This window comes from Danio aesculapii, chromosome 24 (assembly GCF_903798145.1).
Source record: "Danio aesculapii chromosome 24, fDanAes4.1, whole genome shotgun sequence".
NCBI lineage: Eukaryota > Metazoa > Chordata > Actinopteri > Cypriniformes > Danionidae > Danio > Danio aesculapii.
The window spans coordinates 29,636,997-29,650,450 of NC_079458.1; the positions used below are offsets into that span (position 1 = coordinate 29,636,997).

Sequence of the window (13,454 nt, forward strand, 5' to 3'; positions counted from 1 at the left end):
CTGACCTTTGATTTGTTCAATGAGAAGTATATTGACTGCAGCTCCTTCAGTGGAAATTCTCTTAAATGTTGAGACACTGTATGCCTAAACAAATTTACAAAATACATTCAATATAAGATATTTTTTCCTGCAAAACAGAAAAGTACTGTAGCTAAATGTAAACAAAGCTAAAAATGTCTTTAAGACGGTATTAAATATGCATGACCTCTGCCTCTGATTTATATTCATTCTTGTGCATATTCATGCATATTCATATGTGGTGTGCAAGTTAAGAACCAGGTGCCATCTCCAATGTTCCAGTGGCCTCTCTCTTTCTTTTTGAGTTATCGATCTGGCTGTTAAAGCGGACAGCTCGATTGTAGTGAGTCTAATTAGCAGAATTCCCATTTCTGCTGGTGAGATGGAGGAAGAGAAAGTGCAGAAGCATGAGAGAGTGCAGCAGACATGGCCTAAGGGGCATGGAGAAAGAGAGCGTGACTGGAATAACTGCTGTTCCCACTTCTGCATGCATGCGTGTTCTCTTGTGTAACGTGTTCATTACATGGCCCTCAGGTGCTGAAGGAAAGCGGACCCCCGCACATGAAGAGTTTCCTCACACGTGTGACGGTGGGAGAGTTCTCGGCCGAGGGCGAGGGGAATAGTAAGAAACTCTCAAAGAAGAGAGCGGCCCTCTCCATTCTACAGGAGCTAAAGAAACTGCCAGTGCTTCCTGTTGTGGAGAAACCCAAAGTGCATTACAAGAAGCGTCCCAAGACCATATTAAAGGTGGGTTGATTATGGAGCAGAAGTAATTGGAAAGTAGTGGAGAGTTTTACTGTAATAATATTTCATCCCAAAAATAAAATTTGCTGTTAATTTACTCACCCTCAGGCCTGAGTATTGATTTCTTGTCATTGTGATTGGCCGATACAGAGTACCATTTTCTGATTCTTCTAGCTTTATATAGCAATGCTAATGCATAAAGCATCTGTACTACTAAGTATGACACCTAAAATAAAAATTCTGCCATCTTTCACTCACCTTTGTCTTGTTCTGAACCAGTTAGTTATTTTTTTCTTATGTCGAACTCAAAAGATGTTTTGAAGAAACCTGTAATCCATTGACCTCCATAGAATTAGTTTTTCCAGCATTCTTCAAAATATCTTCTTTAGTGTTTCATCTAAATCTAATCTAACCATACACCTAACACTTATCCTAACCCTAACCATATATCAAGTGGATGTAGATAAATAATATTATTTATTGTAACAAGGACACTGTAAAATAATATGCAGTTTTTCAGAATGTTCCACAGAAGATAAAACTTAATCTAAATCTTGTATGATCTAAGGGTGAGAAAATTAACAGCAAATAATTTTTTTGGATGAATTATTGGTTTAATGAATTCTTTTGAGTAAATCTGTTAAAAGCAAAAAATCTTTCTGACCCCAACGCTTGTATGTTTGTGTTAAAAAAAAATAGAAAGAATACTGCAATACTTGAAATCATGACCAACACACAGATTTTAAAGGGATAGTTCACCTAAAAATTAATTACCTCATTGTTTATTTTCCCTCATATGGTTTTAAACTATTGAGTTGTGTTCTCCTGTTGAACACAAAAGAAGATTATTGAAGAATGGTGGTACCTGGACCCGACTTCCATAGTAGGAAAAAAATACTTCTATAATTTTGAATACTACCTTTCAATGAATTGTTCACTCTGAAGTAATAAACAATGGTTGCTTCTTTAATGACATTCTGTCTAATGTAAGAATCACCATAAATAGTCAAAAAAGTGGTTGACATGATTCATATCTTTTAGAGTCTAACAAGAGACTTCTTTTGTTATTTCTGCGCAGAATTTTGTAAAAAACATTATTGATTTGTGTATAGGAGTTGAAAACCTAACAGATACAATTTTTGAAAAATACAACTTGTTAATATTTTTAAGGTTTAAAATGCAAATTAAGTAAATTAGAGACACTTCTTTGGTTAACAAAAGTGTATTGAAGTCAGTCAACCATACTTGTTTTATCCATACTCGAAATTGATCCTCTGATTTTAACACATACAAGTGCACACACACATTTTAAATGAGAAGTGAGAACACACACACAAATACACAACATAAGCATACACCCAGGGCAGTGGACAAAGTCGAAAACGCATGGCACAAAAGCATTAAGAGCATGTCCGAATCCACTTTTGCTGTTAAAGGATGGAAAAATATGCTCTGCACCCTGGTGCGTGGTCTAACAGCGTTGTGCTTATTCTCTTAATGAGATATGGGTGTGTTTTGAGCATAACGTACATTAAACCAATCAGAGTCTCATCTCAAAGATTTGTTTCAAAACTATTTTTAATTCTAATTTTAATGTAGTTTCCAGCAAACGAATAAATGAACTATAGTAATGAAGTGTGGTAAAAAAAAAAACACACTTATATACAAGTTCTATCCGAGTTCTATCCAAACAAACATCCTATTGACAGGTGGACAAAACTAACCTTGTTTTTTTTAAAGCAAATATAAATATGCATATAAGAAATAATACTGCTAATAATATTAACATTATTCAAATGCAAATTGTTATGAATAAACTAAAAAAGCCCCCCGAGATGAGGCACGGAGGTAGAGGATTTTATATTTATGTAGAAAATAATAATTTTTGTAACATTTTAATTCTATTATTTTCATATGTAAAGATATTTGTGTATTGTTGTACATCCTGTGTGATTTAAGCAATGTGTAAGCATTTGAACTCACATAGGCGCATAACTAACGCAATCTGTGTTGGACTGTAGACCTGTTTTTAGATCGTCAGTGGCACAGTCTATTTCAGTTCTTCAAAATAGCAAAGGGCCAATGATGCGCCTTAACACACCTCTAATTTAGACCAGCACGCCCATGAGTCCACAAAGGGGCGCAAATAAATTTGCTATTTAAACAACGTGCTGCAAAATGTGAAAATTAGGGTTGCGTTGATCAGAAAATAGCAACAAATCGCACCTTATTGCGCGCAACAAAACACATCTTGCGCCTTATTGATGTGTATGATAGGGCTCTAGGTCTCATATAATACATCCACTGTTAGACATAGAAAATATTTCTTTACAAATTGTATTGTACAGACTAATCATCTAAACATCTCAAGATTTAGAAATAAAAATATGGAAAAATAACACTAAATGTATACATTTATACATATTCTTGTAAGTAAATAGATAAAATGATGGAGTCAACAAACTTGCTCAGATTTTGTTTGGGTCTTTCATGAGTTACAGATTGCATAATTATGAAAAGCATTGTCCTTTGGTGTTTGACAGTCACAATTCAGTCTCCAGTTGTTTTATTAAATAATAACTGTATTTATAAAAAAAAAGAAAAAGTTTCATATGATGTGTTGTACAGAAAATGGAAAGCTGTACATGTTCAGAACAACATGCAAGCCAATTAGACTGTTCTCTTTTGTAAATTCAAGACCATTTGAAAGCATTTTATATATAACGCAGACTGTTTATTTCCTCACTCAGTCAGTCACTCATTCACACATGCTCATTCAGTCTTTTGTCATTTTCCTGACAGAGTTACCGACGTGAACATTAACCAGCCGTCCATCCGTCCGCCTGCTGCTTTATCAGTCTCTCATCCTCATTCTCATTTTCTTTTTCATTCTCCGTTTCTCTATCAGACAGGACCAGAGTACGGACAGGGCATGAACCCTATTAGCAGACTGGCTCAGATTCAGCAGGCCAAAAAGGAGAAGGAGCCCGAATACATGCTGCTTTCAGAGAGAGGGATGCCTCGCCGGAGAGAATTCATCATGCAGGTAAGATTAATAAGAAAGCAAATCAAAAGGTATAAAGCAAAAGAAAAAACTCTGAGGCCAAGAAGGGGGGAGTGAAGGACAGATGAGTCCTGCACAAACACTGATAACCTCCCACTGTGCAATCCGTCTTAATCAGAAAGACTGTCACCTCCTCCGGCTCTGATTACCACTGACCTTCATCTTTGTCAAAGTCAGCCAGAGACTGTTAACACACAAACACAGTTGCAAAGTCCCTCTTGAAAATTGCAGTCATTAATGCATTAGTTTCAATTCAGGTCCTTTATGTGACAACAGTAAGTTCCAAGCATGTTTCTAACCTTATACCCATGAAAATACCCAAATTTAGTAAAACAAAAAAAGTTGAGTTAAAAATAGATGTCATTAGAGGTCTTAAAGAAGAAATAAATGTGTTTTTGCAGTTTTTAAATTTTAGAGAATCTTTTGGCCTTTGGAGTAGCGGAAATACAGTGATTCCACTCGCTGTCTGAACAAAAGTAACAACATCTATTTGTTTTAACCGGTGGAACTGATTATGTAGGCCTACAGCAGAAACTTTGATGGATGGATGGATAAATAGACAGACAGACAGACAGACCCAGCGCAATAAGGCGCAAGACATGTATGTGTGATTTGTTGCTATTTTCAGACTAGCGCAACAGTAATTTTCACATTTTGCACCACGTTGTTTAAATGGCAAACTCAGTTTATTCATGACTATTTGCATTTGTATAATGTTATTATTATTAGCAGTATTATTTATTAAATGCATATTTGTATTTGCTTTAATGAAAACAAGTTTAGATTTGTCCACCTGTCAGGTTTTGCAGATATAACTTTAAATATAAAGTTTTTTGACCACACTTCGTTATTATTAGGGATGGGTTACGAAACAAATGGCAAATCCATTTGCGTCACTTTGTGGACTCGTGTGTTTCGGTCTAAATGGAGGTGCGTTAATTGTTTGCATTGTTTGCTATTTTGAGGAACTGAAAATAGACTTAGCCATTGACCAACTAAAAGCTTGTCTAAAGTCCAGCACAGAGTGCCTTAATTGTTCTCCTATGCAGATCCAAACGTGTACACATTGCTTAATACACACAGGATGTACAGCAAATACAAATATATTTATTATTATGCATGGGTAAAGAAATTCTGTACGTTATCAGTTTCGGTGCTAAAGTTTCGGTGTTAAAGACTGAAGTATCGATAAGCTCTGACGTTAACGGTTCTGCTATCAGTACTGTAAAATTATTGCTGAATAAACATTACTTACAGTAGCAAAATTAACTGAACAGCCTTTTCTAATTTGCGATATTCGTCTGCACAGTTGGCAATCTTTCATGAGAAAGGCTCCTGTTTCTGGCGAGCGTGTCAAATATAAAAGCCTCCACAGTTCTCGGTTGTGCGCGCATACTCAGCAGAGGCTCGCGCTAAGCGCACACACGTAGCTCGCGACACAGACTCGCGCACACACACAGCTCGTAAGCTTGCGGAGTGAACCAAACGGGTTGTATTTCCCAAGTGGACAGCGACAATGTCTTTTGCAACAACCTCAACAAGTTGTTTTCTTGTATAAGCAAAAACACAAGCAATCTGGCTAAGTGAAAGTATCTTTCAAAAGTGCATAAACTGCAATGAAAAGTAATGAAAAGTTTTTGACTCCCTAGCTACTAAAGCCAGGATTATACTCGATGCGTCCGCTTGTTTGCTTAAGTGCGCGCGTTGAATGTGACGTCATCGCGGAGTTTGCGGATGTTCGCTTTGGGTGCGCGCGCCATGATTTCAGCTGCCGGTGTGCGCGGCATTTTTTGTGACTAGAGCGAACAGTGCGCGCGGCGCCGCGTTTGATTTGAGTTGAATATGAAACCCTTTGAAGAGATTTTGTCTGAAACAGGATCATCGTACACACATCTTTATGACCCGTGATCAGAGAGATAACCAGATGATCAATAATTCTTGACTAGAAATTGCAACAGCAGTGGGAAAGGAGAAAGTTTTTGTTAAAAGGTTTGGAAACCCCTGAAGGATAAGTTTATTAAAAGTAAAAGAGGTCATGGCAAAAGTGGAGACCCAGGTACACAATTACAGAAATGTTTTTCCACCAGACAAAGATTTTACACTAATTTACACTGATTCACAGAATTATTTCTTTGATAACTGGAAAGGAATATTTAAACCTATTGGTTTACAGTATACTGATGCTCTGTTTCTCTGGGCTTTATTGGTGTAATCACGTTGGACCATTATTACCGTTTTAGCATAAGTATAGGACAGAAACTAGCCAGACAATAATTTCTGAATTGTGGAGCGGGCTAAATCTAAAAAACATCTGTATTTTTTTAGTAAGTTTGCTTTTTTTTGCTTTATTTTTGCGATAATAAAACATATATTTGTAGAGAAACCCATGTTCTGTTGTCATTAAAATTTTAATAAATTGTAATAGGTATAACTGTCCGAGATATGAACAAAAGCAAGTGATGACCAATAATTATTTGCTAGAAATAGCAACAGCAGTGTGAAAGGAGGAAAGTTTACGTTAAAAAGTTTAGAAAAACCTGAGGGATAAGTTTGTTTATGCCAAAAGAGGCCATGGCAAAAGTGGAGACCCAGGTACACAATGACAGAATATGTTTTTCCACCAGTCATAGCTTTTACACTGATGTATATGTATGTGGAGCGGGCTAAATCTAAAAAAAAAAACATCAGTATTTTTTAGTAAGTGTGCTTTATTTTTTTGCTTTTATTCATGCCATAATAAAATATATATTTGCAGAGCAACTCTTGTTCTCTTGTGAATAATATTGTAATAAACTTTAAATGGTAAAACTATCCGAGATATGAACAAAAGCAAGTGATGCATCAAGGTTTGATTAAAAAAAATCTTGAATGGTTATAAAACTGCTTATAATAATTAAAATAATGTATAAAAACAATAAAAAAAATTATTAGTTTACAAATATTGAATGATGTTATGGTATGTCGTAGTTCCGGAAACTTCCTACTTCTCTGTTTATCCGTCTGATTTTACGGTGGGTTTCTTTTGACCGCCCCCTGTCGTTTAAAAGAATATCACAACGGCGAACGCGGCAAGTCCATTTCACAAGGTGCGCACGCAGTCAGCGGAGGTGCGCGATGCGGCAGCAGGCGAAAGTATAATTCCAGCTTAACGGAAGCGTTACATCATCCGCACCGTTATGTCAGCTGTCAATCACCTAAATTAGTATAACATTGATAGTTAAATAAACACACACACATTCTGTTACAATGAAAACAGTATTTATTTTTGCAGTAGTCTAAATAAATTAAAAAAAAATAAAAAATGCTTTTACATCAGCTGTATTTATAAATATAGCCTATAAATAGCCTAATAAGAAAAACTATGCTTATTAAGAAATGATAAAAAAACGACTTATTTTTACATTGCAAGATGCTCCAAAACTAAATTGGTTAATGAAAAATCATAAACATCATCTCATTTAACTACATTTTGCAACTCAAAGAGGGTACTTTAAACTGTAGGCAACACAACCAAGAAAAAAATGTTGGTTTTTATCCAGAAGAATGGTTAAACTGAAAGTCAGTTTCCTTCAAACCATTGTACATTCTTTTACAGGAAAAAAATATTTATTTGTTTTTCAATTATAGGTTTAGTTTTATTTTATATTAAAAGTGTAAAAATAAAACAAAGTGTTGTTGATTCTGTTCAATTAGTTTTTTTTCTGTCATAAAAAAAACCCTACAAAAAGTACTGATAAGAGAACCATTAAAGTACCAAACCGATAAGTGGTATCAATAAAAGTAGTAATACCGTTAAAACCTTAACGATACTCATCCTTTGTTATTATTGTTCATTCATTGCTGAAAATTAGAACTCAATTTAGAAATAGTTTTGAAACAAATCTTTGCACTTAACAAACAAAATTAAATATTTAATGAAACAAATTAAATTAAATATTTAACTGTTTTCTCGCTAGTAAAGAATTCAGTTTTTCCACTTACAAAGTCCGCCATGTAAATTGCAAATGCGCCATAGCATGATGCAACTGACTCTCAAAGGGAATGGGAGATGAGAATCTGTTTCATGCACATTATGCTCAAAACACACTCATAACTCATTAAGAGATTAAGCACAACCCCTAGACCATGCGCCAGGACGCAAACCATATTTTCCATCTTTAAAATAGCAAAAGTGGATTCGGACACTTCCTTAATGTTGCATCATGCACTTTAGACTTTGTGTCTACATCGTTAAAATAGAGCCTAGATAGACAAGTCTGAAATATTTCTTGCAAAACTATCAACGTAACAATAACAATCAATATTACATAAACTTCAACCAAAAACACCTTAAGAGCACATTCACTACGCTTTTTATTTAAATAAAACAATTGGTTTATTTTTATAAAGCATCTTATTTAGTTCCAATTTTGCCTGATGAATGATGACGATCATAAAAGTTCTATTTTTATATATATATATATATATATATATATATATATATATATATATTTTTTTTTTTTTTTTTTTTTTTTATACATCTATCACTCTGTAGCCATGTTTTTTTTAATTTAGTTAACATTATGTAAATTCACAGTGTACACACGAATGATCCACTGTTGGATCAGTTTGTTGTCTCTGTCGATGTTTGTTGCACTTAGTCAGAGTTTGTTTTCTCCTGACTGAAGACATTGAACTGTCGTTGTTTGGATCAGGGATTGTCTCAGCAGAGTGACATGATTTTCCGACAAACTTTGACTTAATCAGACAGGGTACCAGAAAGGCTTCAAATAAATGCCTTATTAGCTCAGAAGGATCATTTAATCAATTGTTAAATAATTCTGGGTGGCAATTGTTGGGGCTGTATGAGCATGACACAAATTTTTCACAACCTAAATACATAAACACAATCTAAATACAGTGGCCAAATTGTTTGTTAGTGTTCATTTGTCTGTGCGGTGTGAATTGGCAATTGGAATGGGGGAATTTTGGTACTAATCAGTACTGAAATTTTTTTAATGTCTATTTCACGCTAAATATTGAGCTCTGTTGAGTCATCGCTCAAATTATAGCGGGAAATAGACATTTTTAAAATTATCGTGACAACACTACTTAAGTGACAAAAGTAACTTGTCCTTGTTGATCCAAGCATATTTCAAAACTTGTGCACAATGTTATGCAAAAACATTGTGCCTAGCTCAACAAGTGTGTGCCTTTATGTCATTGGTGTATTGTATCCCATGCATGAGAATTCACTTTTAATTTAATTGTTTTAAAAATAAAAACACATATGCACTTAGCACACATTACATCACTGGCTGGTGTCCACTGGTTTATTGCAGGTCATTAAAACAACAATAACTGTACTTCTTGTTGCCCAGTGAATAAAAAAAGGCTTTTACCTCATACAGGAAAAAATGAACCCCCTTGTTAGCATAAGAGCAGTTCTCAGTCTCTGAACAAAGACGCACAGATACAGGCAGAATTGGCTCGAGATCACTTCAGATTTCCACATATATGTTGAAATGCCTCCAACTTGAATCTGCTATTGATTTCTAGTTTTTGACTGTAAATCATGAAAGAATCTAAATCCTCAGCTTAAGATGACCAATCAGAACTCATGCACATTATCTCATTCGGACTGAGACATGTTAGAGATTGGAGTCAAGTAGAGATATGTGGAGTTAAAGGGATTAGTTCACCCAAAAATGAAAGTTCTGTTATTTATTATTCACACTCATGTCATTCCCATCCCCTGAGACCTTCGTTCATCTTCAGAACACAGATTAAGATATTTTAGATTAAATCTGAGAGCTCCCTCATCCTCCACAGACATCAATGATCTCAGCTCATAGTTCAGATAAAGCTCTAAGACAGTGATACCCAAACTAGGGCCCATGGACCAAAGTTGGCCCATGGTAACCTTTTATTTGGCCCACCATCTCATCTGAGAAGAGAGGGAGAATAATGTTGATGTTTCAAGATTGTCAATTCAAATTTAATGTAACTGTTTGTTTGTTTCATTGTTAAAAGCTATCTGAAATTAACTGTTTAAATTGTGTGAATTAATCAGATTTTGTTTAAATGTACATACTGTCACCTAATAATGCAGAGACTTTGGTGAGCAAATCAAGTCAAAGGCAGATTCTGCTTGACTGGTGTATTCATCACTGAATTCCACTGTGTTATAAATGTTATTGTTTATGTTTTTATTGGAACAAGTTATCATTCAAAAAGTTATCCTGCATAAGTTAATTTGATGCAAAGTAATGTTTTCTATTCACTTTTAAATCTTATTAAATAAATTTGCAAATTACCTGTGGCAACTTTAATGTAAAGTGGTTTGGTTTATTTTCCTTTGGCCCACAGCTCTCAATGATATTTGGTTTTTGGCCTTTCATACGAAAAAGTTTGGGCACCCCTGCTCTAAGATTGAACTAAAAAGCTGTATAAAGACTGTTTAAAGCCTGGAGTGCTGTAGAATTGTCTATAGTAGAACTCTATGGTGTTGTTCAGTGCAGAGTTACATGGTTATGTTGAGTTGTATAAAGTAGGATCTAGTTCTAGATCTAGTGTAAAGATCTTCACAGTTTTATTTAGACATTCAATTTAAAAATTAAATTTATGGTACACAAACATTGATATTCTGGGCACTTTAAAATACAGTGAATAATGATATATTTTTTTTTACTTTTTAAGGCCGTTCATATATCGTGTAAAAATAAAATGTCAAAACAAGTGGCGGGTCGCTTCCTATACCAGTTTCAGCGCACTTCTTTGCTTGGCAACCATCAACCACATTCGCTGAGAATCTACCACTGACAGACCATTGCTTACTGGTTGGTTCTTGTCACATGATTCGCGGTGCGATTGCAGCATTCTGAAAAGTTGAGATGTTTTCAACTTGTTGTGCTCTAGGCATGCCTGGAAAACATGATTGCTATAGGTCACCTTTATCAGGCTTGCATTTCCACTGCCAAAAGGGTACCATTGGTGTGGTGTGGTGTACGGCAAAAAGTTTCAGTCAACGTCATTCTTGCTTGAGGAAATGTCAAAGTAAAGCTGTACGGGTCGTTCACATATCATATGAGGAGGACTTATATAATATAAATAAATAAATGTAACGTATATCAACACATACAGACCCTCATCGTCTCTGATATGTTTCCAATTACAGAAAAACTACACACAGCATAGATTTAGTCCTTGGGTTCAAAAACAACATGCAACATATAGCACACAGTCAGTGCAAACCTTTCATCTGTATCTTTATTTATCACTAGCACATGTAACCTCTGTTAGAAAGTAATTCTGTCATTTCGAGTTCATAATAGTCCAAAAGGTGATGATAATAGTTAAACATGGCAGTTTGTTCATGTTTTAGGTTGCTTAAAGAATCATTTGCTCTTTGTTTTTTCGTGCTTCACTCTCGCGTTTGTCCATTTCTGAAAGGATGTCAGAAGCACTTCAATAATCATGCGCACATTATTATCATGAGCATAACATTATGATATTATGATATTATCAAGTTTGTTATTTCAAATGTATACACAAGGCGAGCGGTAATGAGCTCTCTGGAGAAAGTGAAGCGACTCGCACTTTAGATGCCTTGTAAACAACTACGGGCACAGGGTAGATTCTCTTCTTCTTGGCTTTGTGGCTGTTCATTAAGACGACGACAAGGTTTGTTTGAGCGCAGGTCGACCATGGCTCATTATTGTATGTATATATTATTATGGTTTATTGGTGCACGAGCTAGTGACATATCTCTGTAGACCAATAGCCTTCAGCTGTGCCTTCAATAGCCTTCAACCGTTTTGTGCTAGGTAACCATTTAAAAGGGTACCAAAAAAGTGTTATGGTTCGCTTTTTGGTACCTTTTGACAATGGAAACGGCCATAAAAAAACGTACTGAACCGCACCATACCAATCAGTGTCTTATACTTATATACATATAAAGCAATACACTACATTTTTTTGTTGTTATACCTGTTAACATAATTTTTTTGCAGCTTATGTGAATATCTTGATAAAATCGTATATCATAACCAAAGCTTCAGCAAGAACCCATTCATTCATTCATTTTCTTTTCGGCTTAGTCCCTTTATTAATCATGGGTCGCCACAGTGGAATTAACCACCAACTTTTTCAGCATATTTTGTAAGCAGGGGATGCAACCCTTCACTGGGAAACACTCATACACACTCTTTCACACACATACACTACAGTCAATTTAACTTATTTAATTCACCTGTACCGCATGTCTTTGGACTGGGGGGGAAACTGGAGCACCCGGAGGAAACCCACGCAAACACGGGGAGAATATACAAACTCCACACACAAATGCCAACTAACCCAGCCGGGGCTCAAACTAACGACCATCTTGCTGTACGGCGATCGTGCTACCCACTGCACCACCATGACCCCCTTATACGGAACTCAACACTAAAAATTTCTACTCCAATCAGGTCTATAAAGCTCTATCCTAATTCATACACCTCTGTAGAGCTTTATCCAACTCTCAGAGCCTTTCTCTCTCTGCTCTCAATGCTTTTATGTCTTACTCTCCACTGTCCTATACAATAAAGGTGAAAAAAGTCCAAAAAATAAAATTAAAAATTGATATACTGCTCTGAACATACAGTACTGTATCTAGAGTTCTACAGAGTTGGATAGAGTTCTATAGAATTGTGTAGATAGAGTTGTTTAGAGTAGATATCTTCATAGTTGTATAAAATGGACTTGAGGTCTGTAGAGTTGTTTAGAGCAAGGTAGAGTTATATAGAATTCAAATCAGGGGAGTAGCTAGAATACAGTTAAAATGAACAATATAAGATACATTAGTAAAGACATGAATGAAGTAGAGTTGTGTAAAACTACACACAATGCAATGGAGTAAAGCAAGGAAAGAGTAGCTGAGTAAATTAGCATATCATAGTGGTAGAAGAGCCTCCATAAAATGGAGGAAAAGTAGAGTTGGGTACAGCATTCTTTTCCCCACAGGGAGGGAAAATGCAGTATTTTATCCGCAGAAATGGTGCAATGAAACACTGTAGTAAATGAAAAAAAGAAATCATGCCGAGTCTCATTCTGACTGCTCTGTCAGAGGCTCATCCAGCACTGGCACACAAATAAACAAGTATCAAGCAAGCGTCCAAGTTGGAGAAGCTTCTCTTCTGTCTCCATCCGATAATCCGTCGCTTTAAAGCACTCTGTGCATCCCTAAACGTGTGCTAACTGATTCTCCATGCTCATTTCACTGTCGCATTAGACTCTGCCTGTGTGTGTTTCCTTTGTGCTGCCCTGTCGCTTCTAAAATTTCCACATTGTTCCCCCTCTGGTCTGTGGGCATCAATACGTGTCTGTTTTCAGGCCCACACTATTGCTCCCCACCTGCTGCTTTCCTTCTAATAAATATCAAAAGATGGTTGTCTGGGTTTAGGGACAGTTTGACAACAAAATGTATTTCTCTTTTATAACTGCTCAAGAATATGGTAATATTGTTTGGTTGGGTTTTCAGACAGATTCGTTGGTGCTTACAGAATAGCTTGCACATAATTTTTTTCTTTAGAAAAACATTTACTAGCAATATGCAGTTTTGCCTTTAGTTTTTACATGTATGTATTGCCATTCCTTTTTTTATTTATAT

At 35.7% G+C, this 13,454-nt stretch overlaps 1 protein-coding gene across 1 annotated transcript in view; it reads left to right on the forward strand.

The window, feature by feature from the left end:
• Positions 1-13,454, forward strand: part of stau2 (staufen double-stranded RNA binding protein 2) — a 239,855-nt gene that overhangs the window by 98,248 nt on the left and 128,153 nt on the right. The window contains 2 exon segments of the mRNA XM_056450144.1: positions 553-765; positions 3,671-3,808. Of these exon segments, the coding sequence (XP_056306119.1) occupies positions 553-765; positions 3,671-3,808 (351 nt within the window).